The sequence below is a fragment of the Salvelinus alpinus genome, chromosome 20 (genome assembly GCF_045679555.1).
Source record: "Salvelinus alpinus chromosome 20, SLU_Salpinus.1, whole genome shotgun sequence".
Lineage (NCBI taxonomy): Eukaryota > Metazoa > Chordata > Actinopteri > Salmoniformes > Salmonidae > Salvelinus > Salvelinus alpinus.
Window position 1 is genome coordinate 51,810,797 of NC_092105.1, and position 27,704 is coordinate 51,838,500.

A 27,704-nucleotide genomic window follows, 5' to 3' on the forward strand; every position below is an offset into this window, starting at 1 on the left:
TGAGCGTTCCTCGGGTGTAGCGTGCTTCTTCTGTGCTGACTGAACACGTTTGTCAAAGTGGAAAGTTAGTTCTCGCATGTAGATGTGGCGTGCGACACTAAACTCAGCTTCCATCAAATCTGTTTTGCTTAGATCCAGCAGTGGTTTCACCTTCTTGACATATTGAAAGTCATAGCTCTCTGGGCCAAGAGCACACAGGGCCTCCACCAATCGTCTTGACCTTTCACCAATGACAGCATCCAACGTGCTGAAGAACAGTCATTTACACTTAGTCTGTTCTCCTCTGTCCTGCTGGCCTACTGTACTGTCCACCACGTATTGCTGGACAGCAATTGCTGAACAGTGGTCCACAATTGCTGGACAGTGGTACTTACATGGTGGTGCATCAGTGCCACTGGGTCTGCACTGTGCCCAAATGGCTTCGAAATCGATGTCACACCTCAGCTTCTCGATGCACTCCAACGCACTGTGGACCACTTTGACTCCAGTGTAACGATCCATTGCTTTTGCCTGGTGTCATTTGCTGTGAGTATCAAGACAACTGAGGATCCTTTGCACCAGGGTGGCTGTAAACTTAAAGCCGGGTTCCATCCATCATAGCCCTGTAGCTTTAAATCGTACTTCTGTTTTGTAGGACAGCATGCATTCGATGTCAGAGAGGAACTTCACAGTGCTGTCACAACTTTTAACAACCACTGACACAGTAGGCAGGTGTCTGGTCCACCTTTGATCCAGTGACCTTTTCCAATGGTGTAAAGTACTTAAAACTACTTTAAAGTACTACTTAAGTAGGTTTTGGGGGTTATCTGTAATTTACTTTTTAATTCATATCTTTGCCAGCTTTTACTTTTACTTCACTACATTCCTAAAGAAAAGAATGTACTTTTTACTCCATACATTTTCCCTGACACCCAAAAGTACTCTTTACATTTTGACAGGAAAATGGTCCAATTCACACACTTATCAAGAGAACATCCCTGGTCATCCCTACTGCCTCTGATCTGGCAGACTCATTAAAAACAAATGCTTTGTTTGTAAATTATGTCTGAGTGTTGGAGTGTGCCCCTGGCTATCCGTCAATGAAAATGTAAATAAAATTGTGCCATTATGGTTTGTTTAATATAAGGAATATGAAATGATTTCTACATGTACTTTTAATACTTAACTACATTTGAGCAATTTCATCTAATTTGATAACCAAATACTTTTAGACTTTTACTCACATATTTTTTACTGGGTGACTTTCACTTTAAACTTGAGTCATTTTCTATTAAAGTATCTTTACTTTTACTCAAGTATGACAATTGAGTACTTTTTCCACCACTGGACTTTTCAAGGTTTCTCCAGTGTACAGGGCAGCCACTGTTGTTTTTTTAAAGAACTTGTAGAGTGAGTCACCGACATTAATACAAGTCCTCAAGCGCATTGTCAGACCACATGGTTGGGTTTATGCGGAAGACACATATCAGTTGAAGGCATTCAGTTGTACAACTGACCAGGTATCCCCCTTTCCCTTTCCTCATTGCATGAAACATTGAACATATGCCAATTCTCTATTTACTTTGTCCTGCAATATTTTCTGCACGCCCCCCTTTTCACCTGACATGACACTAGCACCATCATAACATTGATTAAGTATCCTTTCTGTGCCAAAGCCAACATTTGTTAGCTCGTTAAGAACTAGTTTTGTCAATGATAAACATGATAAAGCATCAGAGTATATTGTGGTTTCCATTGGCAGCAAACACTCATACACATTATTGTTTCATCCAGGTAACAAGTGACAATGGATATATTTTCACATCCAGTAGGATCCTTGGTCCTGTCTACATTCAGTGTGTACCAAGATTCTCCCTGATTTCTTTCACTATTTCCTCAGTAACAATCTCACCCATGAGCGTTATGATTACATTTGGAATACATGTGACGTGTACAGTATGTGGCATTGTGGGGTATGGTGTTAAGCACCATGGCACGTTCCTTTTCTGTTATATTATATAGACAGAAAGAGTCCACTGCCCTTCTCTCCTCTTGACTCTACCGAGTACAATGTCCCCCTCAGTGGTTGCTGGTTTTAAACAAGGAACTCAATAATGTCCACAATCGCTGACAAATACCTGCGATTTCTTGCCAGCTGCCCATCATTAACAACTGTTGACACTGATGTTCCCAAAGCACTTCGAAATAGTTTTTCTTTCCACAGTGCAGTGCATTTCAAATACTCTTTGCATGAATACCTAGCGAATCCTTTGGTACTATCAATATCATTCTTCCAGTTAGAATACCCAGCTTGGGTGAAGGCCTTGTCTGCGTTAGCATTGGACCCAACACAGCACTTTAGATATGGGAAGCAAAATGCAGCATCTAGAGTATTCCAACCACTCTCTTCCTATGAACCAGTTGCTATTTTCCAGAAACACTACGGCTAGGCTAGGATTCTAGGCTAACCTGGGCTGGCTCAGCTGTTCGCTGTGGAGCCATTATCCTGGCAGCGCTTGTGGAAGGGTGGGTAGGCTCTGCACACGGAGCTAGCTGGAGATCGGCAGCATCATCGCTGTCGAGCTTGGCGGCGGCCTCGGTTGTTTGATGCTGCTGCTCATCACTCTCCTTTTCCAATGTTTGGGTACTTTGGCAAAGCCAATTTCTGATATCCATCGTGGCAGATTAGCTGGTTCGATCGAGCTAAATAGGCTGAAGCTAATAACAAACTTTTTTTAACAGCTATCTAGCTAAGAGTAAAGCAGCTTTACCTGTAAACTTTGAAATCAAAATCAAATACTACAAGGGGAGGCATATCGCGTTATTCACTTAGACTACGACAGAGATGAGAAGTGTTTTTCCTGCTTTTTATGGAAACCCAAAGGAGCCAAACCTAACCACCCAGTGGCTTTCCATAGCCCCCCTACACACGTGTGCCCTGTCCAGCGCAGAGGAGATAGATTTTTTTTGTGCCAACCAATCATTTAAAATGTTTAGCTAAGGTCATAAAAATAAAACCGAGCGGGCTAAAGTTTGAGCCCCCTTTAGCCCCGTAGTGGAGCCGGGCCCGCGTATACCCATATTTAGATAAAATGCACTTGATTTTTCATCAGTACTGTGTGAATGACTAAACTGCTTGGAGTAACCCTGGATTGTAAACTGTCATGGATGAAACACAGTGATGCAACAGTAGCTAAAATGAGGTCTGCTCATAATAAAGTGTTGCTCTGCCTTCTTAACAAAGCCATCAACCAGGCAGATCTTACAGGCCCTAGTTTGGTCAGGTGCCACAAAGAGGGACTTAGGTAAAATACAATTGGCCAAGAATAGGGCAGCACAGCTGGCCCTTAAATGTACACGGAGAGCTGACATTAGTAATATGCATCCCGATCTCTCCTGGCCCAAAGTAGAGGAGAGATTGACTTGTTTTTGTAAGAAGTACTGACAAGCTGAATGCACCGAGCTGTCTGTTTAAACGACTAGCACACCACTCGGCCACCCATGCATACCCCACAAGACATGCCACCAGAGGTCTCTTCACAGCCCCCACATCCAGAACAGACTATGGGAGGCGCACTACTACATAGTTCCATGACTACGTGGAACTTTATTCCACATTAGGTAACTAATGCAAGCAGTAGAATTAGATTGAGTAGACACGCACAGGCACAGATACATGCATACACACGATAAAATACACACTCTACACACAAGTACACATGGATTTTGTGTTGTAGATATATGGTAGTAGAGTAGACTAAAAGTATTTGAAGGGAACATACTTTTTGTGTTTTGCGAAATCTGTTGTGAAATGTATTGTATTGTTTTGAAATTGTATAACTGATTAATTATGCTGCATCCCAGATAAAATAACATCGCCATTCAATATATTTCGGGGTATCTGTAATAATCATACTTTTTTATACTAGGGGCCTAAGTACTTCAGATCATTTATCTTCATGAATGGTTTCATGTGAGATTGGTTGCATGCCCCATCTTAAAGTGTAAGAAGACATTTGATATCACAAAGTACGCTGTATTTCCAGTTTTCCATTTCTCATTCCAATAGCCCAACCTCACCCCAGAAATGCGAATCGGTTGTCGAATCAGTTTACAGAGAAAATACATAGATGTATGTATGTATGTATGTATGTATGTATGTATGTATGTATGTATGTATGTATGTATGTATGTATATATCTAACAGTGGAGGCTGGTGACTTGAAACATGGAGGAGGATGGGAGACCCACGGTATAGGCACGGAGACGTGTGTATAGGCACGGAGACGCCCAAAGTGTGTTTCAAAAACGTCAAAGACAAATTATTTTAACCTAAAACATTTAATAAAGACATTTATAGTACAATGTTATGGGGAATGGGAATGAGAGAGCTACTTACAGTGTTGGGAAGGGATCACAGCAGTGATTGAATGAGGTTATGAGCCATGAGTTGAGGTGTTCAGAGGCATGACTTCAGTGCAGGACAGAATTTGACTGGGAAGACAAAAAACAATAACACAACACACTACACAGTTAGTAAAATCCTTGATGTGTAATAATGTGATTGTTTTTTTTTGTGTGTGATTGACTCTACATACAGTAATGAGAGAAAATGTATAGGGGTACTGCTTGGAGAGGAAACATTCAATGTGCCAGTGGATGAGCGGTTACATGATACGTGGCTTCAGTTCATGTCAGGAGAGAGTTGACAAACTGCAGCAACCTTATACTTGTTTATATGAATTATATTTAGACATGATTAGGAGGGGATTTCCTCTACCCAGACACAGAGACAACAACTCATAGACAATAGAACTCACAGGGCTGAGCTTGCTTTATGCATGTTTGCATCATGCAACTTTAGGCTTTATAAAACATGTACTCACATCTGTCATCACTATTATGTTGATTGATTAATTACAGCTAATACATTTGGATTGAAAATGTATAGCCAGCCTACCCAGCCCAATTTTGAATTTTAACCAAATTTGATCACATTCACATTTTCTCCTGACACACAAATGGACTATGAATACATAATGTTACCAATTAGTTTAGCCTGACCAGATGGACAGGGCACATAGGCTGTATGCGGCTGCTCTTATTGGTAGCCTACAGTTGATCAGACTGAAAAATAGTCTCATTTTCATCCCATACAGCATGTCAGATCTCTCATGTTTAGGTGTAGCCTAGGCTGCTGCAACATTTATGCAATTCGTTTTTGCTTGGGTCTGTCTGGAGTGATTTTGTGTTATCATCTTTGCTAAATAAATACAGGAGGAGTGGAAAGTGGAAAGCCTACTTGAGTGCGCGCGCGAAACAATATGGTGCGTCAACCTCTCTCTTTAATCTAACTTTTAATGGATGACGCGATGGAAGCTATCAAATCATTCTGAATTGATTTTGACATTCCCAGAAAAGACAGTTGAAAATTCCATATGTTCAGCAAGTAAAGCATCGTAACATGCAATTATCGCTGCGAGCTCCTTGTAGTTTCCCTTCTTAGCGGAACTTCCCTCTCGTCACGTCCTCTAAAAGCTCATTCTTGCATGAACCAAAACCCAGTGGTGTTCATAAGCCGCTTGAGAACATCCAGGTTTCGTCTTACTTTCTCGTTGTGTTGCATAGTTTGAATACGCAGACCTTCGTCATGATCGATGCAGCTTTTTTCCAGAAGCTTGAATCTGATGTGGGCATTCATATGCTCCCTGCTTTTGTTTTGTCGGTCACCATGTCGGTCACTGTAATCAGACTTTTCAAAAAGCAGGCAAGGCCAGCAATACAGGCGGCTTGATTAAAGGCTCCCTGTTAACCAGCTCTACTTTTGATACCAATTGGTTTTGAACACCCTCACCTTTTCATCCTTCTTCATGAAAATGATCTCAGACAGAGGTCGACCCTCGGTTTTATTTCGCACATTTTCCACATATCCCAGAGAATGGGGTTCTTCAACAAAAATTCAACAACATTATCGGTAGCATTTACGGTTAAAACTACACACTCGAGCTGGTAGCTAGCTAGCTCGCTACTGCTACTTGCTACTGAATTTAGCAAGGCAAATTTAAATAAAATGGACTAACTGGACATAAAAATAAATAAAGCTCTAAAACCAGGAAAACTATTTACCTCCTCCGTCTCCAGTAAATTTATTAAACTAATTTTAATTGAATAATATCCCAAAAATGCTCAACTATCACTTTTCAATCTCGATCCAATAATGTCACCAACTCATCAAGCTTCTCAATACAACACACTGTGTTCATTCTCTGATTATAATCCTATGATTGGACAACATGTCAGTTCATACTGCAAAAGCTTTGACTGGTTGGAGGTCATCCTCCGGAAGTGGTCATAATTACCATGTAGGTCTATGAAAGGGGGTGAGGCCTACGAGCCTAGGTTTTGTATTGAAGTCAATGTACCCAGAGGAGGACAGAAGCTAGCTGTCCTCCGGCTACAACATGGTGCTACCTCAGAGAAGGCTGTTGAAGTTACTAATGACCTTCATTGTAAAACAGTGTGTTTTAATCAATTAGTTGGTGACATGAATATATTTTGTATACTTTCATCTAAAAATGATAACTTTTTTAGTGTTTACTATTTTTTTACTGAAATTTTACAGAGGAGGATGGTCCTCCCCTTCCTCCTCTGAGGACCCTCCACTGGTGTCTAACAAATCCATGTTTTCTCCAAAATGTCCCAGATATGTTAATATACAAATAATATGCAATAGTGTTATTTTACAACAGTGAAGCAAGCTAGTGGACTTCATCACGTACTGTGGAAATCAATTTGATCTGTGGGTATACGATGACACCTAGTGGTCATATGGTTGATTTCGCCCTAACCATCATTTTTTGTCTCCCCCTTGCTGTTCACAGTTTTTTGTGATCTGGTAGGTCCTTGAAAACGGTCTCCACCTCTTTCCTGTGCAAGAACCATGAGTCAAATGTTAGAGAAATTGTCGACTAAGAGATATGTATTAAGAGATATTTTGATGTACGCATTTTTTTTATGCAATAGCAAGATTATCGAGACACATCTAGCTAGCTACTTGACAGTTAACAACATGCTCGCCCATAGAGGAGAGCTCCATCTGTGTATGTGACAGCGTTTTTTCATCCAATTTGACAGTCCATCCTGGTTGTAATGTTGACATCACCAGAGACGGTCTACCAGCTTTGACAACACTGGTACTGCCACGCATGAAAAGCTAGCTAGTATCCTATTTGATAACTGGTATAACTTTCTAGCTAACTCCGCATGGACTCCACAACGTGTCGAAAGCCATCCACAGGGATGTTGGCCCATGTTAACTCCAAAGCTTCCCACAAATCAAATCAAATCAAGTTTATTTTATATAGCCCTTCGTACATCAGCTAATATCTCGAAGTGCTGTACAGACACCCAGCCTAAAACCCCAAACAGCAAGCAATGCAGGTGTAGAAGCACGGTGGCTAGGAAAAACTCCCTAGAAAGGCCAAAACCTAGGAAGAAACCTAGAGAGGAACCAGGCTATGAGGGGTGGCCAGTTCTCTTCTGGCTGTGCTGGGTGGAGATTATAACAGAACTATGCCAAGATGTTCAAAATGTTCATAAGTGACAAGCATGGTCAAATAATAATCATGAATAATTTTCACAGTTGTGTCAAGTTGGCTGGATGTCCTTTGGGTGGTGGACCATTATAGATACACATGGGAAACTTGATACAGCAGCGTTGCAGTTTTTGACACAAACCAGTGCACCTGGCACCTACTACCATACCACGTTCATAGGCACTTAAATATTTTGTCTTGCCCATTCACCCTCTGAATGGCATACATCCACAATCCATGTCTCAATTGTCTCAGGGCTTAAAAATAATTATTTAACCTGTCTCATCCCCTTCATCTACACTGATTGAAGTTGATTTAGCAAATGACATAAATAAGGTATCATAGCTTTCACCTGGATTCACCCGGTCAGTCTATGTCATGGAAAGAGCAGGCATTCCTAATGTTTAGTATACTCAGTGTACATCATTTTGAGTAGGTTAATCAGTTTCGACTGAGTATGTGTTGACTATGTTTATGTACTGTACAGTTTATATATTGTACAGTATGTTTGCCAATAAGTCTCAACCTTATTTGTGCCAATAGTTGCGCTGTTGTTTGCTACACTGAGTCTCCTCTTTGCTCAGAGGAAGTGCACATTTGGGGGAGAAAGAAAGAGGGTGAGGAACTAAAGTGAGAAATAGAGAGGGGAAGTTAGTTTGAGCTTCTGTGGCTGAGAGAGAATGAGAAAGAAGGGTGCAGAGAGAGAGAGAGAGAGAGAGAGAGAGAGAGAGAGAGAGAGAGAGCAGAGCTGGAGTTCAGTCTCATATCTGACCCATGCTCTCATTTCCTGTTCAGCCCCACGGCCCCAGCATGGCAGCTAGCCAAGAGCAACAGGTGATCCCTGTGTGTGTGCGAGCGAGCGTGTGGGTGGATCAGCGAGACAGGAAGTGGGAGGCGGGTGGTTGAGACAGTTCACCGGAGGGCCTCTCTGGCCACGCCTCCTCTCTCCTCCACCACCCAAAAACACCTACCCCGGTCCCCAGCAGCCACGACTGCTGCTCCCCTCTCTCCTCCCCTCTCTCTTCTGTCTGCAACCCGTAACCTCTTCTCATTTCCAACCTCGAAAGAGCCCTGTTATGCACCCCTCCAGAAAAAAAACAGATCCCACTGAGACTGCTCTTCTTGTTCCTTTTCTCCTTCCTTTTCCTAGCCCCCAAATAGACTTTGGCTGCTCCTCGTTCTCCTGTATCCCCCCCCCCCCACCGTGTACTACTAATTTGAAACGAAATGTCATGACCAGTTATATTGATACAATATAAACAACTCAACAGAAATTATGTTCATTGAACTGCATGGAAGAAAAAAAAATATGACATTGCCTTCTGATGATTGATAAATCAATGGGAACGGTAAAAATAACAGTCTTACCTCATCCAGTTTCCTGTGCCTTGTAGGGGTTTCTACCAAGGTGCTAGAGCACCATCTAAAGGCCATTGAAATTCTTTCACGATATCTCAGAATGAACATGTCATAAAATGTGAAATTTGATCTATTTCCTAGTATTTCTAGTGAAGAACTTGGAGCTTGGGGGATGTTGAAATATTTCATACGTTACATAATTACATTACATAAAAGTACAATGCTGTTGTAGTATAAGTGTACATGACAAAGCCTACAAGAGAAAGAAGAGCTTGAAGGGAAAAATCTAAATATTATTTTAGTGATTTTCATACTTCAAAAGATGGTTGAGTCCACATTCTCCACAAAATGTTGAGTATATACTCCTATATGTATTATAAGGAATATTAATATACATGAAAGACACCATTGGTGGAATTACAATAGTCAATGCATACACAGTCTCATGTTGGGTTTTGCTCATTAAGAATGGACCATACAGTTGTTGATATCCAAACTAATAATGTAAATGAAAGATGCTGAAAATGCTAAGGATGCTAAATTCTAATGAGCCACCTCTTCCTCTCCTGTTGCAGTTCCATGTCACCATTCAGTATTGAGAGCATACGGCGCCCTCAGAGGTCAGAGTCGCCCGACTCCAAGAAGAGACGCATCCACAGGTGTGACTTTGAGGGCTGCAATAAGGTCTACACCAAGAGCTCCCATCTAAAAGCACACCGGAGGACGCACACAGGTCAGTGTGTGTGTGTGTGTGTGTGTGCGCACGCGCATGTGTGTGGCTTCACCAACTCATTACAGTTGTCTTCATCAATTAAAGTCTATGTCTCACTATCTTCCTGAATAAAATGATTTCCCTCGCTCTAATACGCATGGAAAGTGAATACACATGTAAGGCTCTTCACAATCAACAAGATCTCACGGTCTGACTGCATTATTCACGTTTGTCGGTAAACTTTGAATTTGACTGTTAAATTTAAGCATCAGTTCTGAATAGTTAAGGTAGGGTTAAGGTTTGGGATAGGGTTAAAACAAAAATAACAAAAATGAGTGCCTAGCACTGGGGTTGAACCTGTGATTCTCTGAGCTGGAGCTTATACCCATCTACCATCCCTATCCACTACGTCATATCAAGCCGCGAGCCTACTTGATGGTAATAGCGCTCACCATTGCCTCTAGTGACCAATATTGAAGCCATCTCCCGACATCCAGGGGACCTAGACAAACGTTGAATATTGCCTTAGATCTAGTGTGACTTTGCTGGTCACAATAGCACATTTTTTGAGACATGTTATTGACACGGCAGCACAAACTCTATTCACACACTCACACCCACTTACAATGTTACTCTTGCGCACACACACACATATTCATACACACACACGTTGACCCCACACATACATAAAACAAACCATCACACATGCACAAACACATTTAACTATACACGATGCTGCTACCTATTGTTATTCTATAAATTCACAAAAAAAAAATCTTAACTTAGTTAAATAACTGAAGCACAGATTGGTAACGTTTTTACTAATTTGGCACACAGAAACTAGATGCCATGAGTATCTAGCATCATCTATTATCATCTCCCGTCTGGATTACTGCAACTCGCTGTTGGCTGGGCTCCCTGCCTGTGCCATTAAACCCCTACAACTCATCCAGAACGCCGCAGCCCGTCTGGTGTTCAACTTTCCCAAGTTCTCTCACGTCACCCCGCTCCTCCGCTCTCTCCACTGGCTTCCAGTTGAAGCTCGCATCCGTTACAAGACCATGGTGCTTGCCTACGGAGCTGTGAGGGGAACGGCACCTCCGTACCTTCAGGCTCTGATCAGGCCCTACACCCAAACAAGGGCACTGCGTTCATCCACCTCTGGCCTGCTCGCCTCCCTACCTCTGAGGAAGTACAGTTCCCGCTCAGCCCAGTCAAAACTGTTCGCTGCTCTGGCACCCCAATGGTGGAACAAACTCCCTCACGACGCCAGGTCAGCGGAGTCAATCACCACCTTCCGGAGACACCTGAAACCCCACCTCTTTAAGGAATACCTAGGATAGGATAAAGTAATCCTTCTAACCCCCCCCCCCCTTAAAAGAGTTAGATGCACTATTGTAAAGTGGTTGTTCCACTGGATATCATAAGGTGAATGCACCAATTTGTAAGTCGCTCTGGATAAGAGCGTCTGCTAAATGACTTAAATGTAAAATGTAAATGTAATGAGTAACTTGGTCAAAAAGAATGGCACAGATTGTCCTAGAAGACTTAAGTGAGACTGTTGTTATAAGCAGTCTTACTTAAACCCTCATATTTGTCGCCCCGTTTGACCTAGAGACTTGTGTCTTTCCTCATGATGAACAAATTTGCCTCAAGGACCCATAAAGGACCCATAAATCCATCACGATAGATTTTCCATAATTTTGGACATTTTGGAAAAGCTTTGAAAAATGTATTTTGACATTTTCAATCATAGTCTGCTGCTGGAAAAAACGTATTCTGGCTTAATACCCCTGATATATTGTGAATAAAGAGAATACAGAGGGGCAGCTGGGCAGCTGGGCAGCTGTCTAGGCCTTTTACTTTTTAAAATCTATACTAATTACCTGCCACTGGGTAAAGCCAGTGTGTCTATGTATGCAGATGACTCAACACCATACATGTAAACTTGTACAGCGAGAGAAATCACTGCAAAACTTCTTAAGGCTAGGGGACACTATTTTCACATCCGGATGAAAAGTGTGCCCAAAGTAAACTGCCTGCTACTCAGGCCCAGAAGTTAGGAAATGCAAATGCATATGGTAGATTTGGATAGACAACACTCTAAAGTTTCTAAAACTGTTAGAATTATGTCTGTGAGTATAACAGAACATATTTGGCAGGCGAAACCCCGAGGACAAACCATCCAGGAATGTTTTTTTTTGAGGTCACTCTCTTTTCAATGGGGTTTCTATGTGGATCTAGATTTCTAAGGCACTTGCTTGCAATTCCTATCGCTTCCACTAGATGTCAACAGTCTTTAGAAATTGGTTGATGTTTTTCCTTTTGAGAAATGAAGTGGCCATTTCCTCTCTGGGTGGATAGGCAAGTGTACTGTTGTGGTTGGGGCGCGACCTGGAAGCTCACTCCACTTTGTTTTCGTCCGGTATTGAACAAGGTTTATTCCGTCTTAAATTTAATTGATTATTTACGTTTAAAAAATACTAAAGTTGGATTAGGAAAGTTGTTTGAAATGTTTGGAGCAAGTTTACAGGTAACATATTAGATACTTTGTAGTCATGTTGCGCGATTTGTAACCGGTGTATTTTCGGAATCAAACGCGCCAAATAAATGGACATTTTGGGTATATAACGACAGAATTTATCGAACACAAGGACAATTTGTGATGTTTAATGGACAAATTGGAGTGCCAACAGAAGCAGATCTTCAAAGGTAAGGCATGAATTATATCGTTATTTCTGACTTTTGTGTCGCGCCTGGTGGGTTGAATTATGATTTTCATGTGTTTGTTTGACGGGGTGCTGTCCTCAGATAATAGCATGGTTTGCTTTCGCCATAAAGCCTTTTTGAAATCTGACACTGTGGCTGGATTAACAAGAAGTTAATCTTTAAACCCATGTATAACACTTATTGTGAGTATTTCTGGTTTTGAATTTGGCGCGCTGCTATTTCACTGGGTGTTGTCAAATCAATCCCGTTAACGGGAATGGCGCGCGAAGGGATCACTAAGAAGTTTTAACAAAGAGCTGCAGTCAGTTTCAGAATAGGTGGCAATAAATAAATGTGTCCTAAATATTTCAAAAACTAAACGCATTGTATTTGGGACAAATCATTCATTAAACCTGTAACGTAAACGCTGGGAGTCGAGAAGCAGGGGTAGCGTCTTGACATGAAACACATGAACAATGCTGCATGGGGAATGAACCTAAGGGAGTGCCAGATAAAAGGGAATTACCGAGTGAAGTAATGGAGTCCAGGTGTGCCTCATGATGAAGCGCAGGTGCACAAAATAATTGATGCCAGGTGCACATAATGATGGTTGCCATGACAAATTGTTAGTAAACTGGCGCCGTCGAACGCCGAATCAAACATCTCTCTGGTAAGAAGAAGGGCGGGGTTGTATGCCTTATGATTAACGAGTTGTGGTGTGATCATAACAGCATACAGGAACTCTAGTCCTTTTGTTCACTTGACCTACAATTCCTCACAATCAAATGTTGACCGCATTATCTACCAAGAGAATTCTCTTCGATTATAATCACAGCCGTGTATATCCTCCCCAAGCAGACACCTCGACAGCCCTGAAATAACTTCATTGGACTCTATGTTAACTGGAAACCACATATCCTGGGGAAGCATTTATTGTAGCTGGGGATATTAAAAAGGCTAATCTGAAAACCCAACATTTTAACAGCATATTGAATGCGCGACCCGGGCTGGAAAAATTCTGGATCACTGCTACTCTAACTTCCATGATGCCCTCCCTCGCCCTCCTTTCGGCAAATCAGACCACGACTCCATTTTGTTGCTCCCAGCCTATAGACAGAAACTAAAACAGGAAAGGCCTGTGCTCAGGTCTGTTCAATGCTGGTCTGACCAATCTGATTCCACGCTTCAAGATTGCTTCGATCATGTGGACTGGGATATGTTCCGGATAGCATCAGACAACACTGATGTACGTATATGCTGATTCGGTGAGCGGGTTTATTAGCAAGTGCATCGGTGATGTTGTACCCAAGGTGACAATTAAAACCTTCCCCAAATAGAAACCGTGGATTGATGGCAGCATTTGCGCAAAACTGAAAGCGCAAACCACTTCTTTTAATCATGGCAAGGTGACCGGAAACATGACCGAATACAAACAGTGTAGCTATTCCCTCCGCAAGGCAATCAAACAAGCTAAGCGTCAGTATAGAGCAAAAGTAGAGTCGCAATTCAACGGCTCAGACACGAGACGTATGTGGCAGGGTGTAGAGTCAATCACGGATTTCAAAAAGAAACCAGCTCTGTCGCGGACACCGACGTCTTGCTCCCATACAAACTAAACAACTTCTTTGCTCTCTATGAGGACAATACAGTGCCACTGGCACGCTACCAAAACCTGTGGGCTCTCCTTCACCGCAGCCAACGTGAGGAAAACATTTAAACGTGTTAACCCTCGCAAGGCTGCTAGCCCAGACGGCATCCCTAGCCAAATCCTCAGAGCATGCGCAGACCAGCTGGCTGGTGTGTTTACGGACATATTCAATCAATCCCTATCCCAGTCTGCTGTTCCCACATGCTTTAAGAGGGCCACCGTTGTTCCTGTTCCCAAGAAAGCTAAGGTAACTGAGCTAAATGACTATCACCCCGTAGCACTCACTTCCGTCATCATGAAGTGCTTTGAGAGACTAGTCAAGGATCATATCACCTCCACCCTACCTGGCACCCTAGACCCACTCCAATTTGCTTACCGCCCCAATAGGTCCAAAGGCGATGCATTCGCCATCACACTGCACACTTCCCTAACCCATCTGGACAAGAGGAATACCTATGTAAGAATGCTGTTCATCGATTACAGCTCAGAATTTAACACCATAGTACCCTCCAAACTCGTCATTAACCTCTAACGAGCCTCTACCCCGGGTCCGGGATCACCCCCCATCCCCCCACACACTGATTAGCATAGCTAGCATAGCTTCACAAGTAGATAGTAGCATCTAAATATCATTAAATCACAAGTCCAAGACACCAGATGAAAGATACAGATCTTGTGAATAAAGCCACCATTTCAGATTTTTAAAATGTTTTACAGGGAAGACAAAATATGTAAATCTATTAGCTAAACACGTTAGCAAAATACACCACTATTCTAACTCCATCAGTTTCTTACTCCTTCAGGTGCTATCACCAATTCGGCTCAACTAAGATATTGATATCCACTAACCAAGAAAAAACCTCTTCAGATGACAGTCTGATAACATATTCATGGTATAGGATAGTTTTTGTTAGAAAAAAGTGCATATTTCAGGTAGAAATCACAGTTTACAATTGCACCGACCATCACAAATCGACTAGAATTACTAGATAGAGCAACGTGTATGACCAATTTACTCATCATAAAACATTTCATAAAAATAGACAAAGCATAGCAATGGAAAGACCCAGTTCTTGTGATTTCAGACCATATTTCAGATTTTCTAAGCGTTTTTCAGCGAAAACACAATAAATCGATAAGTTAGCATACCACATGTGCAAACGTTACCAGAGCATCGATTCCAGCCAAAGAGCGCTATAACGTAATCACCGCCAAAATATATTAATTTTTTCACTAACCTTCTCAGAATTCTTCCGATGACACTCCTGTAACATCATTTTACAATATACATATACAGTTTGTTCGAAAAGGTGCATATTTAGCCATACAAAACCGTGGTTACACAATAAAAATACTAGGAAATCAAGCCTCAATATGTCTGACGTCATCTATCAGAGTGATCTAGTTTAATTGAAAGCTAATCATATACTTGACTAAAAAATACAGGGTTGACAGCAATCGAAAGACAAATTAGTTCTTAATGCAACCGCTGATTTACATTTTTAAAATTATCCTTACTTTTCAATACAGGGTTGGCCAAGTGAAGCTATACCAAACAAAATGGCGAAATATGCGTTTAAAATATTTCGACAGAAACACGATTTATCATATTAAATATTGCTTACTTTGAGCTGTTCTTCCATCAGATTCTTGGGCAATGTATCCTTTCTATGTTATAAACGTCTTTTGGTCGATAGATGTCCTCTGTCCTTCGAAATATCCACTAACGATCGAACGGGACCCCAAAACGTGTCCAAACTTTCAGAGTGCACAACAAAGAAATTCCTCAAAATCGCACTAAACGGATATAAATTGCTATAAAACGGTTCAAATTAACTACATTATGATGTTTTTAACAACTATAACGACTGAAAACATGACCGGAGAAATATTGCTGGTTAGACAACGATTTGGAACGAGGCAAGTCCGATGGCCTTCACGCTTCAGGCGCACGACGAGAAAGGGCGGTCCCTAAACATTTTGTGGTTTTATAATGGCTGGGATTGTGCAATAGATTTCATTCAAAACGTGATGACGTACAGACACCCAGAGGAAGACGTAGGCAGTGTCGGTTTCTTCATAGCATTCACTGTCGCCTTAAAAACAGACCCCAGATCAGGGGTAAAAATTTCTGAAATCTGAACCCTGTCATGAAAAGTGCTGTAGAAATTGTTCTGTACCACTCAGAGACAAAATTCCAACTTCTATAGAAACTAGAAGGTGTTTTCTATCCAATAATAACAATAATATGCATATTGTACGATCAAGAATTTAGCACGAGGCAGTTTAATTTGGAGACCCAAATATGCTAATGCGGAACAGCACCCCCTATAGTTGCAAGAAGTTAAGCTTGAGACCCTTGGTCTCAACCCCGCCCTGTGCAACTGGGTCCTGGACTTTCTGACGGGCCGCCCCCAGGTTGTGAGGGTAGGAAACAACGTCTCCGCTGATCCTCAACACTGTGGCCCCACAAGGGTGCGTTCTCAGCCCTCTCCTGTACTCCCTGTTAAGCCAAGACTGCGTGGCAATGCACGCCTCCAACTCAATCATCATGTTTGCATACAAGACTACAGTGGTAGGCTTGATTATCAACAACGATGTAATGGCCTACAGGGAGGAGGAGAGGGCCCTCGGAGTGTGGTGTCTGGAAAATAATCTCACACTCAACGTCAACAAAACAAAGGAGATGATCATGGACTTCAGGAAACAGCAGAGGGCGCACCCCCCTATCCACATCGACGGGACAGTAGTGGAGAAGGTTAAATAGCCACAAACTCAAAATTGGGTATATAGTACAAATTAATGAAAACAAAAATTAGCTTTTTGGTCTGAAATTTAAGTTTAGGGTTAGGCTAAGTGAGAGGTAGGTTTAAAATCAGATTTTAAGAAGATCAAATTAAGATCATATTATAATAATCCATTGGATAATTTGTAAAGTTTTACTTATTTTGGAGCTAGTGTGCATATATATATATATACACTGCTCAAAAAAATAAAGGGAACACTTAAACAACACAATGTAACTCCAAGTCAATCACACTTCTATGAAATCAAACTGTCCACTTAGGAAGCAACACTGATTGACAATACATTTCACATGCTGTTGTGCAAATGGAATAGACAAAAGGTGGAAATTATAGGCAATTAGCAAGACACCCCCCAAAAAGGAGTGATTCTGCAGGTGGTGACCACAGACCACTTCTCAGTTCCTATGCTTCCTGGCTGATGTTTTGGTCACTTTTGAATGCTGGCGGTGCTCTCACTCTAGTGGTAGCATGAAACGGAGTCTACAACCCACACAAGTGGCTCAGGTAGTGCAGTTCATCCAGGATGGCACATCAATGCGAGCTGTGGCAAAAAGGTTTGCTGTGTCTGTCAGCGTAGTGTCCAGAGCATGGAAGCGCTACCAGGAGACAGGCCAGTACATCAGGAGACGTGGAGGAGGCCGTAGGAGGGCAACAACCCAGCAGCAGGACCGCTACCTCCGCCTTTGTGCAAGGAGGTGCACTGCCAGAGCCCTGCAAAATGACCTCCAGCAGGCTACAAATGTGCATGTGTCAGCATATGGTCTCACAAGGGGTCTGAGGATCTCATCTCGGTACCTAATGGCAGTCAGGCTACCTCTGGCGAGCACATGGAGGGCTGTGCGGCCCCACAAAGAAATGCCACCCCACACCATGACTGACCCACCGCCAAACCGGTCATGCTGGAGGATGTTGCAGGCAGCAGAACATTCTCCACGGCGTCTCCAGACTCTGTCACGTCTGTCACATGTGCTCATGTGCTCAGTGTGAACCTGCTTTCATCTGTGAAGAGCACAGGGCGCCAGTGGCGAATTTGCCAATCTTGGTGTTCTCTGGCAAATGCCAAATGTCCTGCACGGTGCTGGGCTGTAAGCATAACCCCCACCTGTGGACGTCGGGCCCTCATACCACCCTCATGGAGTCTGTTTCTGACCGTTTGAGCAGACACATGCACATTTGTGGCCTGCTGGAGGTCATTTTGCAGGGCTCTGGCAGTGCACCTCCTTGCACAAAGGCGGAGGTAGCGGTCCTGCTGCTGGGTTGTTGCCCTCCTACGGCCTCCTCCACGTCTCCTGATGTACTGGCCTGTCTCCTGGTAGCGCTTCCATGCTCTGGACACTACGCTGACAGACACAGCAAACCTTTTTGCCACAGCTCGCATTGATGTGCCATCCTGGATGAACTGCACTACCTGAGCCACTTGTGTGGGTTGTAGACTCCGTCTCATGCTACCACTAGAGTGAGAGCACCGCCAGCATTCAAAAGTGACCAAAACATCAGCCAGGAAGCATAGGAACTGAGAAGTGGTCTGTGGTCACCACCTGCAGAACCACTCCTTTATTGGGGATGTCTTGCTAATTGCCTATAATTTACACCTTTTGTCTATTCCATTTGCACAACAGCATGTGAAATTTATTGTCAATCAGTGTTGCTTCCTAAGTGGACAGTTTGATTTCACAGAAGTGTGATTGACTTGGAGTTACATTGTGTTGTTTAAGTGTTCCATTTATTTTTTTGAGCAGTGTATATATATATATATATATTTTATACATGTTGATATTTCATGATATGATTGCATTTTAGAACCATTCCATTGATCCTAAAGAAAATCTCCACACACACAGGGCACCGGGCAATGCAAAACAAACTCGGCCATCATTTCAATACATGCTCCAAACGTTTAAAAGCTATGCTATCCACATTACCGCAGCGTATATTCTTTCTATTTCTACGGCAGATTCACTGCCACGATTTAGATAATGCATTGATATATATACTGTAGCTAGCTAGCATGCTGAAAGTGTACATGTCCAAAATTGAATGGCGTCTGGAATCAAATAGAATAATCAAACAGCAAGAATCAGACAAATGTCAACCCTCAACATGTCAACAACTTGTATGGCAACGGTTTAGCTGAGACTAATTTCTTGACATGTAGGCTGGTAGTCTTTTTCTGAAATAATTATTTTCACCTGACATACACTATCTTAACAGGAAGGGTGCATACATAACTGTCATTAGCTAGCTAAAGTTAGCATGCTAGCTAGTTACACTGACAGCTTGTCCGTCAGTTCCCTATTTGTTGTTGTTTCTCTGCTGCATGTGGAAATCACCACAACGTCCCCACCCCCAATTCCTGAATATGTATTAGCAGCCTGCAGTCTTCGAAGTGGAACCTAAACGAGAATTTCCAAATTACTCAATATCGGTGCGGCAACTTCCTCTGAGGTGGGAAGTTGTCCAGTGATTGCCTTATATGGTGAGTTTCCATCAATGATGTATACAAACCTTGGATTGCTGATGCAATGTATAGGCCATTGAGAGGCTTTGAAGCCACTGGTCGACCATATTGCCACTCTCCAGTAAGAGAAGTAATCCATAGGAATGAATGGAATTCCACAGTATTTTAATGAAACGTTTCAAGAACAGCATTATATGTATTTAAGCATTTTTTTGGTTGTAGTGGGAAAAATAACATTAGTACAAAAAATATATACTGTAAGGAAAATGCTTTCATTTACTATTTGTATGTTTAGCTAACATAATATAATTTAAACGTATGCATTAAGTGGTCTGTAATAGAATAAATGTGTCAAAACCAAATCTAGACATTCATAAATGCATTTCTACAGCTTCCAAAATCTCTTTTTACAATGGAGGAGAAGTAACAAGATGGCTGTGCGGTGGCTTCATTACAGCTCCCCCTGTTAGTCATCCAGGGTTTATGCACATCACTGATTTACGTTGAACTGTCTTGTGTGGATAAAAACAGCTGGAAGTAGGGAGGTCACACCTAAAAAAAAGAATCACTAGAAGATTAAGGGATTGACGTTTTTCCATTATCAGTTTAGAAAAATTGTGCGACAGCCTATAGGCCTTTGCTCCTACCATGTACCAGGGAGGTAGCCCCCAGAAGCCAGCATGGATAGAATGCAAGTATTTACTTATATTTGCTATATTCTAAACATGTTCACATGTCAGTGTATCACCATGGTCATTTTTATGGTGAAACTTGCACTCCTGTATATCTGAAATAATTGGATGGTGAAAAGTTCATCAAGCCAACCAGAAAAGCAAAGCATAGCAATTCAGGCATTCTTGAAAATCAGGACAATCCTTATCCTGCAAAGACATAGATTTTTAGCAAGAAGATGCATTTAGAATTAGGTTTATTTACACGATGACATACACCTTAAAAATTATTCAGAAAGTATCATTTATTTGAAAAACACAATTTCCGTCATGATTTGTCACGAAGAAGAAAGATAGACAAAAGAAAAATCCACCCCTGTCCAGCAGATATAATTGTTGTCAATTGTTAGAACATTTCTCCCATAGCTGCCATTTCCATTACTTCTTTCAATGTTTATTTTTAAATTTTTTAAAAACTTTTGTTGAATAAACCTGGGTCAATGGAAACCTGCCAACTGTCTCCAAAATGGTTTACTTTTTGATGCTTGTGATGTCTACACTTTCCAAGCATATTATAAGACCTAAGTAGAAAATGGGGAAATACTTAGCCAATACACTAGCGAATGCACACAAATTGTATGTTGTGAAAGTCACTGTTTCACCCAGTCTCTGTTTCTGTCTGTTTCTGTTGACCTGTCCAGGTGAGAAGCCATACAAATGCACCTGGGATGGCTGCACGTGGAAGTTCGCCCGCTCTGACGAGCTGACTCGCCACTACCGGAAACACACAGGCATCAAGCCCTTCAAGTGTGCAGACTGTGACCGCAGCTTCTCCCGTTCGGACCACCTGGCTCTGCATCGACGGAGACACATGCTGGTGTGAGACAGTTTCAGGGTGATGATGTCATCAGACGAAGCAGAAGCACACATTTACACACACACACACATCGCCGCAGGGGGGAGCGGGGTCTCTCCCTCAATGTGGTTCAGCTGGACTGGACACACACTGTTGTCTGTCCGTGAGGCAGTGGGAAGAGAGAGCGAAAAGCACAGAATGGTGTCTGTCTGTCCACAGAGCAAAAAAAAAACAGGGTCGGTTCTGGATCCTCACTGACTGAGGAGGGATGGAACCGGAGAAGGCTCTTTTGTTGTCATTTTGGAGTTTGGAGTTTTTACGACAATCTGTCTTTTTTCCTAGCACTGTTCTTAAATGGTTTCACTTCTGAGTTTTTTTGGAGGGATGTTCTTCGTTCATTTGGAAGGAAACTTGAATCGCAACCGTTTTGTTCTTGTTGTCTTTGTTTTGGTTATATTGTTCAAAATGGCTGCTTTTCTAGCGTCTATAATGTGAAAGAACTCTATGGATTGGATGGCTGGATGAATGGATGGAAGGGCTGTATGCATGTGTTTTGAAGTATAGGGCCTTGGATTGGACAATGGAATAAAAAGACACAGATTCCAATTTGCCTATGGAAAGTATTGTTGCACAGTTCCCGCCGTACAGCAGCTTCCTGAATCTCTGTGTTTCAGGACAACCCGGCACCAGAGGGTGCCATCCACACATAGATTGTACCTATAAAAACTGGTTTGAGTGTTCTAGAATCAGTATTGTAGAATAAGTTCTAGTACCAGTGTTCTAGATTAAGAAGCATCCGGAGCATCGCAATGGACCAGTGATGTAGATGCAGAGTTGTTTTTGCTATTTGTTTTGTTTTTCATTCAATGGATCTTGTTAACACACGAGATTGACTCAACCACATTGAGGCTCATCACCTTGAGCCTCTTCTAAACTTTTTCTTTAAAAAAAAAACTTGATTGGTGCATTTTGTGCAGTGATTAGCAATCAGTAAAGTGCAATCTCATTGGGTAAATAGAGTTTTAATATGGAGACTTTTATTGTTTCTAGTTTATTGTATCTTGCTGTGTATGCCTGTTTTTGATACATTTTCACAAAGAAACATCAATCCGCACCCCCAATGTACAATGAAAAATCGAATGAACATATCCGGTATGTGAAAACAACTTTGAAGCACCTTACAGATTCACACATATGATGATTCCATAATATTCAAGGATTTTGTTTCATATCCCTGGTATTTTCAGTGGAAGGGATTGGCATTGTGATCATTTGTGTGTTAATAGTCTATAGGTAAAGCATATTGGCTTCAGTTCATAGGGCTAACCCGGGAACTCAGTTGCTCTAGTTCAATTGGAAAGCAATACATTCAGAACAGGGAAATGTGTTCTTGTATCCTTGTTCTGGTTGCTGATACCCAAAATGACCCTAAATCCCTCTGTTACAGATATATTTCTACCAGTGCCACTTCGTACTCTATACTACACATTTCTATATTTCTACTGGGTTTGTAGCTACAGCACAAGGGTCTAGGCAAGCTCACTGTAAACAGTTTGGAAAATGTCACATTAATGATGGGTGGTTGAGGAGGAACAGGTTTTTTCAAAATGTATTCATGAACAGACCTACATGTTTGTCGAACTTGGAACAAAATCTCCCCTTCTCTTTTCTACATCGTAGTACACGATGCACACAGACAGTTGGCCCTGTAGCTTTGTCTGGCGGTTTGCGAGAGAGCGGTGTCTTTTTTAGTCATGCATACACCAAACATGATGTGAGGTCTTCAGATTCAGCTTCAGGTCTACCTTTTCTTGCAATTTGTCTTGCATGTCCCTCAATGACAGATATACATCCTGCGGTTTTTACTGTCTCATCTATCATATCTCAGAGTAAAGGGTTATTCAACACAGTAAAACCACATGTTGATCAGTCTCTGCACATGGATCAAAAAGAGATCTACGGCAATATAGAGATGTTTTTACAGCTATAGGCTGCCTTACAAAAATATTCAGACCCCTTGGATCTTTTTCAAATTTATTGTGTTACAAAGTGGAATTAAATTGTAATTTTTTTGTCAACCATGTACATACAAAACTCTGTAATGTCTTTTTTTTTATTAATAAAATAAAATATAGTCATTGCATAAGTATTCAGCCCCATTTGTTTAGGCAAGCCTAAATTAGTTCAGGAGTAAAGTTTGGCTTAACAAATCCCACAAATCACATGTACATGGACTCACTCTCTGTGAAATAATAGGGTTTGACATGATTTCTAAAGGACTAACCCTTCCTCTGTCCCTCATACAACATCTGTAAGGTCCCTCAGACAAGTATTGTATTTAAAGCACATATTCAACTACAAAGTCCAGGGAGATTTTCGGAAGCCTCATTTGTAGGTGGGTAATAATAACAAATCAGACATGGACTATCTCTTTAAGCATGGTCTAGTTAATAATTATGCTGTGCATCATGTATTAAACCACCTAGGCACCTCAAAGAAACAGTCGTTCTTCTGAACTGAGCAGCAGGACGGGAATGAAACTACTCAGGTATCTAACCATCAGACCATTGAGGATTTTAAACCAGCTACGGAGTTTAATGGCTGTGATGGGAGAGAACTGAGGATGGATCAAATCCAATTGTATTGGTCACATACACATATTTAGCAGATGACCAACAACATTGTAGTGACTCCAAAAGAATGACCTAAATGATAGAGTCAAAAGAATAACACAAATATACAAAATAATATAACACTGCAAAAAAACATGGCAAATGAATACACTTTTTGGCCTAAATGCAAAGCCCTATTTTGGGGCAAATCCAACACAACACATCACTGAGTAACTGTCTCCTTATTTTCAAGCTTGGTGGTGGCTGAATCATGGATGCTTGACATCATCAAATACTGGGGAGTTTTTCAGGATAAAAAGAAATGGGATAGGGCTATACACAGTCAAAATCCTGGAGCAAAACCTTCTTCAGTCTGCTTTACACCAGACACTGGAATTCATCTTTCGCAGGACAAAAACCTACAACACAAGGCCAAATCTACACTGGAGTTGCTTACCAAGAAAACAGTGTTTGTTCCTAAGTGGCCAAGTTACAGTTTTGACTTTAATCTGCTTGAAATAGTAAGGCATGACTTGAAAATTGCTGACTAGCATTTTGAACATAATAATTGGCAAATATTGCACAATCCCAGGTGTGCAAAGCTCTTAGAGACTTACCCAAGAAGACTCACAGCTGTAATGGCGGTCAAATGTGTTTTTTAACATGTATGGACTCAGGGAGCTATATTTCCTTTATTTCTTTTGAATACAGAGTATTTTGTGTAGATTGTTGAGAAAATAAATACAATACAAATCCCACTTTGTAACACAATAAAATGTGAAGAAATCCAAGGCATCTCAATACTTTTGAAAGGTACTGTAACGGGGGTATTCTAAAAATAATAATATGGCTCAACTTCCATTTAGTCTTAGCTATGACATCAACCACTTATGTTTTGCAGGTTGTTTGACATCAACTTTAAATTTCCAATTTATCCAGCCGGTTGGAAATAGATGCCTATGGACATACAAATAACACTACATAAATCTTTCTGAGACACATGAAAGCAATATTGTCAGCTTTTCCTATCAGCGAAGTTATCAGATTTCACTTTTTTGCAATTATGTGACACAGATCTGATGGTGTTAATCATTATCAAAGCCGTTCATAACAGAATCCCACATGTATGATAACTGTATTTGTTCAAAGTATTTTTACAACTTGCATTTTATATACAGAGGTTTTCGCTGCTTACAGTTTCAGGAGCACATTTCAGAAGGCCAGCATATGCTCAGTGACTTTAATAACACACACAGACACACCAGCGTAGTGGTCCTGTACTAGAATTCAAAACCACATCATTACCTGAAACAAAACTATATTTTGCAGAAACATGCCCAATTTGTCTCTTTCCCTTTTGGTATTATGAAGTATTATAATATATGTCATATTATGTTGCTACAGTATATGTTTGTGTACATGTGAATATTTCCAATTGTATTGCCTTTTTTGGCTCAAGCATATCATCAGCACCTTGTTTGTTATGAAGTATAGTTTTTAAATGAATTCATTTGAAATGTTAAATCCATTGATACATATTAATAATTATCAACATATTTTATTATTCATATACTGTACTTTTCTGAAATGAGGGGCACTTCATCTTGCATATAACAATTTTCTGTAAAAAATATATATATTTTGAAATGTTGTAAAATATGTGATAGTGGAAATAAATAAAAAGTATTACTCAGTTCTACAGTCTGTATATACATAAAAAAAAATAGGCCTTTTAATTATTAGACAACAGGAAATACATTTATACATGTAAAGTCTTTTTCAGAGACACTCATTTATCTGATTTGATATACAGTACAATGGAGCTATTGATAATAAACAATTTGTTATCTAAAATACTCATATAAATGATCAAATGTGATGTCAGAAATTTGCCATTTAGCATTTTGGTTTGTGATTGTCTTCTTTCTCAAAACAAGAGAAGGTTTCCATATAAATATTGTCAAACATTTTATCAGATAATTGCTGTATAGATCAAACGCAAATACGTTATTCTCCACCCAGCCATGTTCAATTGAACAATCTTACAACTATAAGTGCAGATTCATATCAACATTATATCAAACTATTTTATTCAGGGTTTCATTCACAATAGCATCGTTATTTAATTTTTTAAACTTCACTTGAAAGTTAACTAATATTTTGAATGTGTACACATAGGCTTATTGTATGCATGCATTACCATTCCCCTTTAGCATTATGAAAACTTTTTACAAGCATCCTTTTGTAATGGTAAGCAGGGTCAAACTTATGCAATAATGAATAGTGCCTCCTATCACAGCAAATCTCTGAAAAGCATCCACTTAAACTATTTCACAACTAACATGTATCACATTAATTCAAAATAATAGACTTTTGAATTGATACTCAGCCAGAGAAGTATTCGTAAAAAAATAAAAGCACATCAACTCTGAAACCATTATGCAAACAGGCCACCTCCCATTTTTCAGTTTATATTCAATGCACTGAGCCTTACCACATTGTTTCAATACAGTATCCTCATACCAGCCTTTTACATGCTGTATGAATCCCCCATGGAAGCTGAATATGATTTGCATGGATGTATTTTGCTGAAAACTTCGCTTAAAAGAATATAATTGTTTTATTGTCATCGTATCACTTGGGTTTTGACCTCTCCGATACTGGTTATTTGTGCAAATACTTTCATTTTTCATAATCATATTTCTGCACACAAAAGCACAGAAGAGCCATTTGATATAACTGATTTTACACAGTGTTGAATGTATTGTGGTTCACAGGGAAAGCTCTATTGAATGTGTAAAAGCCAGAATACCAACCCTTGGGGAGCACCCTGTGAAATAAATTTGATTACACTTATATCTGTATCCGTTCAATATTAATTTAATTTCTGTTTTAAATTATGCGTTTCTTTTATCTCTGCTTTTGAATAATTATTTAGTGATGCGAATGCCTTTGTTTCAAGCTTACTGCTATTATGTACAGTAATTGTTGTTCCTGTATTTATGTATAGTGCCTGTATTGTACATTTATTCAGAGCTTTTCATTCTTACAGTAAAGTTGTGATATTGCCCCACAATGTTTCAAAGGGAGACCCTAGCTCAAGGAATTCTACGAACAGATTCGGAAACCCAATGTTTTTCAAAGGTAGAAATAACAAGTGTTTACCTCATTTCTTTTTCTTTCTTCTGTTTTATTATTTTCTGTTCTTCAAAAGTTGTCTAAATATTCTGTCAATAGTCTTCATATGGACGGAGCTGTGAAATGAAACCGAGTTCAAACATAATGTTTATTAATATGAATGGAGGCATGAAGGTTAATAAAGTTACATTTTGTATGTAACACGGTCGTATCAGAACTCATTTAGACGTGAGGCTGTGTTGTGGTTAGCGTGTGGTGTTGATTTCACTAGGACATTTGAGTGCGCTACTCACCTTTGCTGGCATTCAGAAACCTAAGTTCAGTATTAGGAGAGTCATTCCCGAATGATAGCTATAAAAAGTTGTGCACAGCTATCAGAGCTAATTTTATCGGCAAAATTGTAATACAGTATGTCCTTGAATGTAATGATAAAATGGGCCATGATCTTTGTTGGGCATTCAATCATCTGTCCAAGTGTCCATATAGGCAGTTGTATTCAAAGTCGGGGTCGGGTTCGAGGCAGGATTGCAGTGGGAATGCCAAATATATAAAAATATATATATATATTTTTTAAATTATAGAAATATTTTACAGTACAGATTATTGTATGGGACAATATACAAATGTTTTGGAGAGAGATAATTTAAATGAGAGAAGTAAATTTCCATGAAGAATAGAATAATACGTGAAAGTTGGTTTGGGGTCTCTATCTTGAACAGTGGTGAACTGTAGTGGCGTGGATCAGAAAACCAGTCACTATCTGGTGTGACCACCATTTGCCTAATGCAGCACAAAACATCTCCTTCACATAGAGTTGAACAGGTTGTTGATTGTGGCCTGTGGAATGTTGTCCCACTCCTCTTTGATGGCTGTGCAAAGTTGCTCAATATTGGCGGGAACTGGAACACACTGTTGTACACGTCGATCCAGAGCATCCCAAACATGCTCAATGGGTGACATGTCTGGTGTGTATGTAGGCCATGGAAGAACTGGGACATTTTCAGTTTCCAGGAATTGTGTAAATAAATGGCACGAATGGCACAACAATGGGCCTCAGGATCTCGTGAAGGTATTGCTGTGCATTCAAATTGCCATCGATAAAATGCAATTGTGTTCGTTGTCCGTAGCTTATGCATAACAATGCCATAACCCCACGAAGG

The 27,704-nt window shown here is 40.6% G+C and overlaps 1 protein-coding gene across 1 annotated transcript in view; it reads left to right on the plus strand.

Moving 5' to 3' along the window:
• LOC139547063 (Krueppel-like factor 12) overlaps positions 1-21,026 on the plus strand; it is a 141,692-nt gene extending 120,666 nt beyond the window's left edge. Inside the window, exons 5-6 of the mRNA XM_071356121.1 lie at positions 9,509-9,666; positions 20,640-21,026. Of these exons, the coding sequence (XP_071212222.1) occupies positions 9,509-9,666; positions 20,640-20,821 (340 nt within the window). The 3' untranslated portion in view covers positions 20,822-21,026. The remainder of the gene's footprint in view (positions 1-9,508; positions 9,667-20,639) is intronic.
• The last annotated feature ends 6,678 nt before the right edge of the window (positions 21,027-27,704 follow it).